The 13,254-nt window shown below is 42.7% G+C and overlaps 1 protein-coding gene across 1 annotated transcript in view; it reads right to left on the bottom strand.

Moving 5' to 3' along the window:
- The window catches only part of FKBP9 (FKBP prolyl isomerase 9), a 264,101-nt gene that overhangs the window by 223,490 nt on the left and 27,357 nt on the right, over nucleotides 1-13,254 (bottom strand). The window contains exon 2 of the mRNA XM_069215456.1: nucleotides 292-437. Within this exon, the coding sequence (XP_069071557.1) occupies nucleotides 292-437 (146 nt within the window). The remainder of the gene's footprint in view (nucleotides 1-291; nucleotides 438-13,254) is intronic.

The raw sequence follows: 13,254 nt of genomic DNA, 5'->3' as shown, positions 1-13,254 counted from the left end.
AGCAGCTGAAACTGCGTACATCTTAATGACAAATATAGCTAACAACAAAAAGATGTACACTGCTGTTACCTAAAACCTAAAATCCGGTCACACAGAGCCGTTGAGGGAAGATAGGCAGATTTTGTTGTAATAATAAGCCTGCATTCAATCTCGTTACCTTCTTCTAATAATAAAAATAAGGAATTAATACAGGATGCTAAGTCAGCACTACATGAAGACATTGTATTTAAAACATAAACATCTTCTAAAGCAAAAACAATTCAAATGTTATGTACAGACGTCTGGACTTACAAACTCCTTCACTCCCGTAGGCAAGCTTTGGCGGGATCTTCACAAATCGGCGCTCATTCACGCACATTCCAATGAGGGCTTTGTCCATTCCTGCAATGAGCTGCCCCTTTCCAACAAACACATTATAAGTGGAGCCTCTGTCATAGCTAAAATAAAAGGGAAATATATTATATTATTTAGGAAAACAATACTCTCAAGGCGGAAAAGACAAAATAAATGAGCAGCTGACTTTTCCAGGAAGATGGCAGACACCAAGGAACCAGTTACAGAACAGAGGCCGAGATTCAAATAAATGTCAGACTTACATTTACAATGTATGTAGATATCCATATATTTAGTAATTCACAATTATCCCCAGCAATAACATGCAAATGTATGCAAAGTCTAGGTATACCTGCATGCTTCCTCTAGACTATACTTAATCCTGATGATTGTCTGTAGTATGGACAACCTTCCAATAATGTACATGCAAATGTAACTTTTAAAATATTTTTTCTAACACAGCTCATGACAGAGAAACACCTTTCCCTTATACTTGTGTTCCTCAATAAAAAATAATCTGCAATAGTTTCAGATTTTCCCAAGCGGTAAATGATATTTGTGGCTGAAAAGAACTACAAATTCATTTTCTGACACTCAAGATTTGGCATTTCTGACTTCACAATAAAATGTTACCGAATTGTACTTACTTATGCAAACTGTTTTAAGAATTGGCCAACTATCCCTTTACTCTTCTAAGAGATGCAAATGAACACCTGCTAATATTTTTTCAATATGATTTATGTTGTGTACTCATTTTTAAAATGTAATCAAATTTCAAAATCCACAATTCCAAAGCAAGTTACAAGTGGAAACTTTATTTGTCTTTTTTAAGCCAGGTAATAAAAATGCCAATTTAGAAACAATACATACATACGTAAATAAACCATATGTGAACAAGGCAACAAAACATTTTGGTTGCCTTCTCTTTTATTCAGGCAGTTATCAACGATAGTTTGTTTTTGACTCTTTAATCTGATTGCAAATTAATCTCAGATTGAAGTCACGTAACGCACACATATTTCACATCATCTTTTTGTTAAATTTTTAATGCAACAGGTACTTTATGCCTCCCCATTTCAAATAACTCATTTATTAAAACAGAGAATAAATATCATCCTTAGTACTCCATTTATTTTCCATTTGAACACCTTCAATAGTTTTCTCATTATTCTCCCCGAAGTCTAACAGAACATAACTTTTTAATGCACTTAAAGGTGGAATCCGTCCCTCTGAACCGTGCAAGCATCCCTATCTGTACCTTCTCTGGTGCCAAATTATCTAATTACATCATAATAGCCCTCCTCACTTTTAATGATAAATTATTTGATACCATTTTGTTACATTTCCTTCACGTAGCAAAGCATAAACATATATTATTAATAATAATAAAGATAAAAAACTGTACAAAACATGTTCTCAGGCAGAGCACATTTTCTCGAACATCTATGTCATAACTACTCAAGGAATCAAATCTATCTGGCGAAGCATATCAATAACAACTCCTAAATGGAGAGATAAAACTGATACAACAAACTCTAAGACTTGTGTGGGTTCGAGTTAACAAATCAACCTCACTTTAATATAATGTAAACTCAGGAACGCTTCACCATTCAAGCTATTGCTATTAGCAAGTTTAAGGGTGCAATGACAAACGTGATTCACTTGACTGTGCTGTTACTATTTTATGGCGAACGTTGACAATGTTAGATCTCTTCTAGACATCTAGTAAACACCACAGAGAGGGTGTAGGAAGTTGGCTCTGTATGTGCTATTTCAAAGTAAGGAATAGCATGCACAGAGTCCAAGGGTTCCCCTTAGAGGTAAAATAGTGGTAAAAAGAGATAATACTAATGCTCTATTTTGTGGTAGTGTGGTCGAGCAGTAGGCTTATCCAAGGAGTAGTGTTAAGCATTTGTTGTACATACACCTAGACAATAAATGAGGTACACACACTCAGAGACAAATCCAGCCAATAGGTTTTGTTATAGAAAAATATCTTTTCTTAGTTTATTTTAAGAACCACAGGTTCAAATTTAACATGTAATATCTTGTTTGAAAGGTATTGCAGGTAAGTACATTAGGAACTTTGAATCATTTCAATTGCATGTATACTTTTCAAGTTATTCACAAATAGCTATTTTAAAAGTGGACACAGTGCAATTTTCACAGTTCCTGGGGGAGGTAAGTTTTTGTTAGTTTTACCAGGTAAGTAAGACACTTACAGGGTTCAGTTCTTGGTCCAAGGTAGCCCACCGTTGGGGGTTCAGAGCAACCCCAAAGTTACCACACCAGCAGCTCAGGGCCGGTCAGGTGCAGAGTTCAAAGTGGTGCCCAAAACGCATAGGCTTCAATGGAGAGAAGGGGGTGCCCCGGTTCCAGTCTGCCAACAGGTAAGTACCCGCGTCTTCGGAGGGCAGACCAGGGGGGTTTTGTAGGGCACCGGGGGGGACACAAGCCCACACAGAAATTTCACCCTCAGCGGCGCGGGGGCGGCCGGGTGCAGTGTTAGAACAAGCGTCGGGTTCGCAATGGAAGTCAATGAGAGATCAAGGGATCTCTTCAGCGCTGCAGGCAGGCAAGGGGGGGCTTCCTCGGGGAAACCTCCACTTGGGCAAGGGAGAGGGACTCCTGGGGGTCACTTCTGCAGTGAAAGTCCGGTCCTTCCGGTCCTGGGGGCTGCGAGTGCAGGGTCTTTTCCAGGCGTCGGGACTTAGGTTTCAGAGAGTCGCGGTCAGGGGAAGCCTCGGGATTCCCTCTGCAAGCGGCGCTGTGGGGGCTCAGGGGGGACAGGTTTTGGTACTCACAGTCGTAGAGTAGTCCGGGGGTCCTCCCTGAGGTGTTGGTTCTCCACCAGCCGAGTCGGGGTCGCCGGGTGCAGTGTTGCAAGTCTCACGCTTCTTGCGGGGAGATTGCAGGGTTCTTTAAAGCTGCTCCTTTGGATAAAGTTGCAGTCTTTTTGGAGCAGGTCCGCTGTCCTCAGGAGTTTCTTGTAACGTCGAAGCAGGGCAGTCCTCAGAGGATGCAGAGGCCGCTGGTCCCTTTGGAAGGCGTCGCTGGAGCAGAGTTCTTTGGAAGGCAGGAGACAGGCAGTCCTTCTTGTTGTTGTTGCAGGAATCTGATTTCTAGGCTCAGGGAGAGCCCTTAAATACTAAATTTAAGGGCGTGTTTAGGTCTGGGGGGTTAGTAGCCAATGGCTACTAGCCCTGAGGGTGAGTACACCCTCTTTGTGCCTCCTCCCAAGGGGAGGGGGTCACATCCCTAATCCTATTGGGGGAATCCTCCATCTGCAAGATGGAGGATTTCTAAACGTTAGAGTTACCTCAGCTCAGGACACCTTAGGGGCTGTCCTGACTGGCCAGTGACTCCTCCTTGTTATTCTCATTATTTTCTCCGGCCTTGCCGCCAAAAGTGGGGGCCGGGGCCGGAGGGGGCGGGCAACTCCACTAGCTGGAGTGTCCTGCGGTGCTGTGACAAAGGGGTGAGCCTTTGAGGCTCACCGCCAGGTGTTACAGCTCCTGCCTGGGGGAGGTGTTAGCATCTCCACCCAGTGCAGGCTTTGTTACTGGCCTCAGAGTGACAAAGGCACTCTCCCCATGGGGCCAGCAACATGTCTCTAGTGTGGCAGGCTGCTGGAACCAGTCAGCCTACACAGATAGTCGGTTAAGTTTCAGGGGGCACCTCTAAGGTGCCCTCTGTGGTGTATTTTACAATAAAATGTACACTGGCATCAGTGTGCATTTATTGTGCTGAGAAGTTTGATACCAAACTTCCCAGTTTTCAGTGTAGCCATTATGGTGCTGTGGAGTTCGTGTAAAACAGACTCCCAGACCATATACTCTTATGGCTACCCTGCACTTACAATGTCTAGGGTTTAGCTTAGACACTGTAGGGGCACAGTGCTCATGCACTGGTACCCTCACCCATGGTATAGTGCACCCTGCCTTAGGGCTGTAAGGCCTGCTAGAGGGGTGTCTTACCTATACTGCATAGGCAGTGAGAGGCTGGCATGGCACCCTGAGGGGAGTGCCATGTCGACTTACTCATTTTGTTCTCACTAGCACACACAAGCTGGTAAGCAGTGTGTCTGTGCTGGGTGAGGGGTCTCGAGGGTGGCATAATACATGCTGCAGCCCTTAGAGACCTTCCCTGGCATCAGGGCCCTTGGTACCAGAGGTACCAGTTACAAGGGACTTATCTGGGTGCCAGGGTGTGCCAATTGTGGAATCAAAAGTACAGGTTAGGGAAAGAACACTGGTCCTGGGGCCTGGTTAGCAGGCCTCAGCACACTTTCAATTCAAAACATAGCATCAGCAAAGGCAAAAAGTCAGGGGGTAACCATGCCAAGGAGGCATTTCCTTACAGAGGGCCAGCCCCATTCAGACAATGGCTTGTATGAGTCAGTCCTCTTCAGCTACTGGTTTGAGACAGTGTAAATGACAGTTTTGATCAAACCGCAGCATTATTTCTCACTCAGCATCATGCTATTGCCTTTTACGTTTATGAATCTGTCCATTAGAGGTGATAACACTTTAATGCATGAAGCTTATTTTCAAGAGCAGCAGCTGACAGGGTCTAATTGTTGAAAGGCAACACAATCTTGCAACCGAGGCTTCACCTACTAAAGGTAACACATTTCACATGATGAACAAATGCTTACTTGAAGTATGATTTTGGCATGTAACTGCAGTAGAATATTTTCAGGTGTAGGTTTTACATACAATCATTATTTTGCTAAACAAAATCTAACATAAAAAAATTAAGATTTTATTCAAAAACATTTGGCAAATGTTATAGGACATTTACATACTCGTTTACATTTTTTTTTATAACTGCCTTATTATGTGGTTTGTGTTGCTTCACGTAAGGAAGCCTCATTTTAAGACAGCTTTCCTATGTTTGTAAGGATGTGTAATGCCTGTATTTTGTGTTTTTTTTGTTTTATTGTTCATTCAGTTACTGCATCTGTACCTTTAATGTACCCTCTCTACATCTAGAATGTTATTGGGAATTCTATAGCACTGCCATTGTGGTTCTAATGCTGCTAACTCTGGAACTGACTAGTACTTTCCATAGTTGTGGGTCGTTTCCTTTTGGATTGAAACTTTGAACTTGTTTTCAACAGACCCCATGAATGTCTTCTTAAGGCGTTCCTATCCAGCAAGTATACTCCATTATGGGAGCAGGAGTGGTATAAGAATTAACAGCAGAGGAGGAGCTGCACTAAAACCCAGTAACACACCAAAGCAGAGTGATAAAAAAATATATAATATAGGAAATAAATCCTGGAAACATGGCGAACTGTGTGCAATACTGGATTTATGGTGAGATTGGCTGTTACAATTGTGAATAATGCAGTGTTTTCCTTTTTTGCTGTCAGTTACCTTTGCTAATGGTAGGAGTGCGAGGCTGAATGAAGTCCAGCGGCGGACAGCACACGGGTTCTTCATGCTGCTGAGGATCGGCATTGAGAGGGCTGTACCACAAGCCAGGGGTTCATCAAGCTGAGACTTTGTGACTGTAGAGCGAGCTGTCAGTTGGAGGCTACATGCAACACTTGCACAACACTCCCAGAACGTACTGCGAGTATTATGACGTTTCCTAACATTTACATGTAACAGACGCTGGTGGCCATTTAGGCCTGGCTGTTTCTTTTTGTCAACTTCTTATTTGCAACTGATTTAATCAAAAACACTGATAAAGTACTAAGGATTGTTTTCTCAACTTTTACCCACAGTTATCGCAAACTTTTCCTGTTCTGCTAGCAGAGTGAACAGAGTTTTTGGTATTTCACTCCCTACTTGGAGTGCGGAGCTCGGCAAAAAAACTCTGCTAGCCCTGCAGCAGAGCGGAGCTCACCAGCGTGTGCTGCCCATATCAATAATTGGGCTGCACTATACACTCTGCCCAAAATAAAGACATTTGCCCTACAACAGGCAAGGATATCACTAGCTAAGGATTTGCTTTCTGCCGGTCGGCGTGGAGCTTCTGCTGCAGGCTACTGCTCCAAGCTTCTGCTGACAGGTTGCCCCAGCGCCAGCTCCAGTTCCAGCCCCTCCTTCCTTTCACTATCCTCAGCAGACATAGAGCAGGGGGCAAAGGGAGAGAGACAGCCAGACCGCTGACAACAGGGACCCTGGACCCAGACAAAATTCAGACACCTGTTTCGCTTTCTCTTCTATGTGCACACTGGGGGGGGGGGGGTGATCTGTGGCTGTTCTTGGAAAAAAGGACACTTTCATGCAGAGCCTGATGAACTTTCTCAGGGAGTCTGGGGAGACAGGTTCCACTTCTTTTTGTGGAGCTCTGACTGCAAGATTTTTTCTCATTACAGCCCCCCCGCATATGCAAAAAAACACAATGTCCAGGCCCAGTGCCCCCGCTGCTCCGTGTCCTTAGACGAGAAACGAGAAAAGGATCTCGTCTATCGGCACGGGTGGCATGGGCACTGGGTCTGGACATTATTTATTTCCATATGTGCAGGCTGGCCAGGCGGCATTCCACCACACATGGAACTCTGCAGAATTTCAGAGTTTTTGGCTAACTCAGCGGAATTCCACGGAGTAGAACTCCGTGAGCTCCGCCTGCCTTTAAATGTTTACTTTTAATCTTAAGAGAGAATGTGGAAACAATACTCAGAAGACAAGACTCGGAGTAGTCTAGCGTCTTATTGGAAAGACATTTTTGTTCAAGCGTAAACAGGGCAGGGGTGAATCAGTAGAAGAATTTATGTATGTTTGAAAATAACATCGAAACGTATATTAGAGACCAATTTGTGTTCAACTGCTCTTTAAGAAGATGCAGGAAAGGTTACTGACATGTACAAACCCAACTTTGCCTGAAATAATTGATGTGACAAGAGCATAGAAAATCTGATTATTCATCTCAAGCTTTATCCAGTTAAGAGGGATTATCGCCTGCACTTGTATTTCTGATGGCAACTCATTTGTGTTCATTGTGAATACTAGAATTTGCACATTCAGGAAAGGTTAAACAAATTGCTATATATGTGGTACCAAGAACAACATAAAGAGTCCTGTGTTAGGTAAGAAATGCAGTAATTGCAGAAAGATAGGACATTTTCAGTCTGTGAGTAATTGCAAAAAGATAGGAAATTTTCAGTCTGTTTGTATGGCACAAGGGAACAGAACAATGTTAAAAACAGTGCACAAGGGAACAATGTTAAAATTAGTAATGCTAATGTGCAAGAGTGTACTAGTGAATTTGCTGTTGACTTGATAATAAGAACTGTGTTACTTCTGACACTAAGACTAGACCTTTATTTCAAGCCAAACCTGATGACAAAAATGTTGTGATAATGACTGAATCAGACAGATACAGCTTATATAAATATTGCCATATTTGTTTCCCTTTAGAAAAAACAACATTACCCTAAAGTCTTTGTTGAGCAGGACATTAACACGTTTGGGTATTTTGATGCTCTGTTCGAATGTCTGGAGAGCCAGATTTTGACAAAAGACTATGGGGGCCATTACGACCCTGGCGGAAGGCGGAGAAGCGGCGGTAAGACCGCCAACAGGCTGGCGTCATCCGCCGGCTCTCCGTTCCGCCCGCCGGGCTGGAGACCAGGGTCTCCAGCCAGGCAGCCGTCACTATACCGCCCCCGGTATTTTGACCCGGCTTACCTCCATGGATTTCATGCGGTTTGAAACCGCCATTAAATCCATGGCGGTAAGCACTATCAGTGCCAGGGAATTCCATCCCTGGCACTGATAGGGGTCTCCCTACCCCCACCCCGAAAACCTCCCCTACCCCCCCACCACCCCTGCTACCCCCCAAAGGTGGCAGGACCCCCCTCCCCACCCTGACCCCCAACATACCAACACTCATACACACACGGCACGCACACAGGCACCACCAACACACACACACACACCGACATACAGGCAAACATCCACACACACAATCAGACACGCACATCCACATTCAAACATACACGCACACATCCATACAGACATACACGCACTCATTCCCATTCACACAACACCCCGCAAGCATACATGCACTCACACACCACCTCTACATACACACACGCATACCCCCACGCACGCACACAACACCCCCCCATCCCCCTCCCCTCACGGATGATCGACTTACCTGGTCCGACGATCCTCCGGGAGGGGACGGGAGCCATGGGGGCTGCTCCGCCGACACCAGACCGCCAACAGAACACCGCCACGCCGAATCACAGGACGTGATTCGCTGGGCGGGGTTCTGTTGGCGTGGAAGTGGAGCAACCTCCACTTCCCCGCCGCCCGCCAGTATAGAGCTGCCAACGGTCATAATAGGCCAAGCGGCAAACCGCCACCACTGGCGGTCTTCCGCACGGCGGTCCCTCGGCGGTCTTGGGAAAACACCGCCGAGGTCAAAATGACCCCCTATGTTGCTATTCAAGTATGGGATATTGTAGGGTAGAAAGACTTAGCAATGTTAGGTATTTTATTGCGACCAGGTCATGAAGAATCATATTGTTCTTGGTTAAAGTTCTATTTTGGCTTAGAATATCAATGAAGATGTTGTTTAGTCAATAACCTCAAAATGTCCTAGTGTGTTAAGGAATTAAATTGTAATGGTTAAAGGTTTTAAACACTGTATTGAGTTAAAGTAGAATGCTACACCAGCCATTTATAATGTTAGACCTATATCTTTAAGTGTCAGAAAAGATATGAAACTTCTGCTTGACAGACTTTGTGCTGAAGGTGTCATACAACCAACAAATTCACCTAAATGGGTTTCTCTGGTCGTTTTCAAGAGAAAACGGTCAGATGATTTACGTTTATGTGTGACCCAACTGTCATTGAACCAAAATATTTTAGTCTACTGACATCCATTACCATGTGTACAAGAAATGATTGCTAACTTGTTGAAGCTAGGTATTTTTCAAAAATTGATTTATATTCTACACTAGATTGTTTTAAGTAAAGGGTCCCAGCATCTCACTACTTGTGTCACATCTCTTTTTAGGGTTGCTGTTTGGTTTGGCAACAGCAGATAGCGTGTTCCGAAAAACAATGGACATACTGTAAGAACTGGACAATGTTCAGGCTTTCCAAGATGCCTTAACAATTTTTACCAAAGAGAGTGATGAACATTTGTTGCTGCTTGAATGCGTTTTACACCTCTTGAATGAAAGGGGCATGACTGTCAGGCCGAAAAAATGCAGATTACTGGTTCAAAAAGTTCATTTTTTTTACATCACATTGTTTCTTCTGAGGACAATAAACCTTAATTTTGTAATTCAATTTAGAAGCTACACAAAATACGCTTTGGCTGTGTGAGATCTATACTCAAGAAAGGAGTTAAATTTGGCTGAACATTAGAAGGAGGCCGTGCTTTTGAAGAAATTAAGAGCTTTGTAGTGACTGTGCATGATCTAAGGCCCATATTTATACTTTTTTAGCACCGCATTTGCATAATCTTTTGACACAAAAGCGGTGCAAACTTACAAAATACAATTATATTTTGTAATTTTGTGCCACATTTGCATTAAAAAACAAAGCAAATGTGGTGCTGAAAAGGTATAAATATGGGCCCAAGTACTTACATGGTGAATTATAAAGAAATCATGATTGTGTTTGCCTCCAGAACACTAAAGGATGCTTATGTTTATCTATAGTACCCTTGACTGAGAGGCTTTAGTTTGTGTATGAGCTGTGCAGAAACTCAAAACCTATATTTGTGGTACCACCTTTAATGTATATAGAGACCACAAACCACTTGTATATCTTTTGAATGGCAATTGTCTTGGGAAGGCTCCAGCACCTTTGGTTAGCTTCTTCCCAAATTATAGGAGTATGATATGCATGTTAAATGCATACAAGGAGAAACAACTTTCAGTGCTGATAGTCTGTCACAAGTATCTGTGTCTAGCACCAACCAAACTGACGATGTAAATAATGATCATGAATGTGTTGTAGGTGTAGTTGACGCTATTTGTGAAACTTAAGGTTTTATTTCAGAGAGTGACTGGTTGATGATTACGTCCCAGGTTTCAGTGTTACAGAAGGTTTTCAAATATATTAGAGAAGGTTGGACTCGCTCAAAATGTCCAGATGCTTTCGTTACTGTTGATCAAAATCCAGCAGTAGTTGAGATGAGAGGTGCTGCTACATAAGTATGTAGAAAAATCTTGAAGAAAACAGTAAGATGGCCAGCACATGTAGTGTCAAATTACCAACTAGGTTATCAGATTAAGAATTCTTATGAATTGTCTTAAGTTGTTTCTCTCATACTCTATGTAATACTGGTTATATTTTGGACTATTGTTTTATAGTTTACTTACTTATTGTATCTGCACCTTTAATGTACTCTTTCAACATTTGGGATGCTTCTGGGAATTCGAGAGTATTGGCATTCTGGTTTAGATGCAGATGACTATTAAAAATGACCAGTACTTTCCAGTGTTGTGAGTTGTTTATTTGCAGATTAAAACTTTGAGCTTGTTTTGGATGGACTCCTTGGATTTCTTCACCTAGTGTTATGGACATGAATACTGCAGGGTGAAAGTGGCTATCAACTGTGTGCGCCAGCTGCTAAGGCCCAACATTTGCTGGTAGTCTATTTTTAGATTTGATCAATTTAACATGTAACGCCTGAACACCACAAATTATGTAATCCCAAGCAGTCTGCAGTGTTCACAAAGCAACTGAAAAAGTAAAAGCATGTCTGTCATTCTGTCTTTGTTAACTACATGTAAAAGACTTTATGCAACTTCTGATGGTCATTATAACTTTTTCCTTCCCAAAATGACGATCATGTTTGGATGCCTGCTTAGTTTAGGGCCTCATTAGGAGGTGTCCACAGTATTCCGAATGAAACTTGGATAATGTAAAAAACCCTCAATAAAAAGTGTTTATTTAAACACAAAAAGAGTTCCCCACAGTAACTGTTACAGTGGGTCCAATTCATTTCAAGGGTATGGAATTAACAAGAAAAATGAGGAACTTCCAGGGGAAGCAGTAATTCCAGGTCTGAGTCCCTCTGTATTTTCTTTCCGTCCACTGTTTCCCCCAAATATTTGTCAGCTGCTATCAGCATTATAGAATCTCCAGGAGGAAACAAGATGTTTGAGTAAACTCAAGTCCAAATGTGCCTGGTAGAAGGGTTACAGCCCCTTTGGGAACAATGTGTCTGTTGTAAAGTGGGCATTAGAGGAATAAATAGTACTGGTACTAGCCATGTTTATGTATGTTTCAATGACCTGGAATGACAATGTTCACTACTCATATTGTGAGTACTTTACACACACTGTCTGTAGTACACACATGAGAGCAAACACTTTCCTAGAGGCCAAAAGGTATGGTCTATGGTGTGACCAAGGGTCACATTGATGTCAATAGGATGGGAGCTGTGAAGGTGGGCATGTAAGATGAAGGTAGGGTATGTTAAACATGCTCCTGGTGTGGACAGTGAGTCATTGAGGTATTTTGAGGGTTTCATTCCATACAGCCCATTATATTAAGCCGCTAGCCCCTAGAAGAGTCCTAAATTTGATAATACTATGTTTTTCTGTATCTGGGTTGCTATCCCTCTGCCGCCCTTTCGGGTAAGCCTTGTGAGCTACCTATCCCTACCATTGACATGTGAAGTGTACAAAGGATGTAACTCGATTATTGAACTGGAATGAAATAGAATCTTATGCCATTATTCTCTTATCTGTAAACCAGGCTTGTTAAGGAATCAAGTGCTATAAAATTATGTGATAAAGAGCCACCCAACAAGGTGTGTAATTCACTGAGGTGGGCAGCCACAAACATGCAAATTTCACTGGTAGACATGGGCTGTGGGAACTGTTTATCCATGGTACTCTGAAATTTTACATCTAATCCTGGCTATACCACTTTTGCAAGAATATGCTGGTTGTGAAATCTGTATTTAAAGCCTGAGAAGGTTTACCAGCACAGTGGCATTTCTTTAGTCAGAATAGTCCCCAAGTTTCACCATCAGAACCTATGGAACAAGAAGTCATGTTTTTTCATTAATCAGAGGTAGGAAAAACTAAATAAAACTAAACGTTGGTACTAAGTATGTGAGAAGAATACAGAATATTACCCCAGCAATCATTTGATTTTACCCATGGGGAGACACCACTAGGAACGATCCATAGATTCTCAGAGGCTGGGTATCTAGCACAAGGAATTACAGATGATTACCCCCTGCTCATCACACTTAACACTACCAGACTAATAGCGCAAAGAGAATGGAGGATGGCAACGTGGCAACTCACAAATGCCAAAGAGGTAAAATGCCTGGATAAAGCTACACAGCATTACTTTAAGGAAAATAAGTGGTCGGTCGCAAATGCAATTACACTATGAGAAGCCTACAAAGCCAAAATCAGGGTTATGATTATCTCAGGTGAAGTTGTGGAGAAAAAGAGTGACTCAGATGCATGACCGCCCTAGAACAAGAATTATTACGACTGGAGGCCAAGTATAGGGTCTTTAAAGGGAAGAATACATTGTGGTGATATGGGACAAGCTGAAAACCTTGCTATACAGAAACAAATCTATGAGGCTGGGTACAAGGCGGGGAAGCTGTTGGCATGGCTGGCGAGCCAAAAGAAGGAAGGGATGTACAAAAGAGAACTCACACTCGATAATGAGGTCGGGATGAATGGGAGCAGTGAAGTAGCAGAGGCATTTGAGTGACTGATTTTTACAAACCTAGTCTTGTTGTCTTTGCAGAAGAAGTTGTGTAGTTTGTGTGAGACTGCCACATGAAAAGACTTAGCCAAGCTTTGATGGGGGAATTGGAAGAAGACCTCTTGAAGGAAGAGGTCACATTGGCACTCACGCAAATGCAAGTCCAGAAAGCATCGGGCCTGAACATGCTCCCGATAGACTTCTTCCAAAAAGTGGCAAGAAGGGTGGCTCCTCCATTACATGCAATGTATGTGGATGT

The sequence above is a fragment of the Pleurodeles waltl genome, chromosome 2_1, assembly GCF_031143425.1.
Source record: "Pleurodeles waltl isolate 20211129_DDA chromosome 2_1, aPleWal1.hap1.20221129, whole genome shotgun sequence".
Classification (NCBI taxonomy): Eukaryota; Metazoa; Chordata; class Amphibia; order Caudata; family Salamandridae; genus Pleurodeles; species Pleurodeles waltl.
The sequence above is the reverse complement of the archived record's forward strand: the minus strand, read 5'-3'. Positions and strand labels throughout refer to the sequence as shown.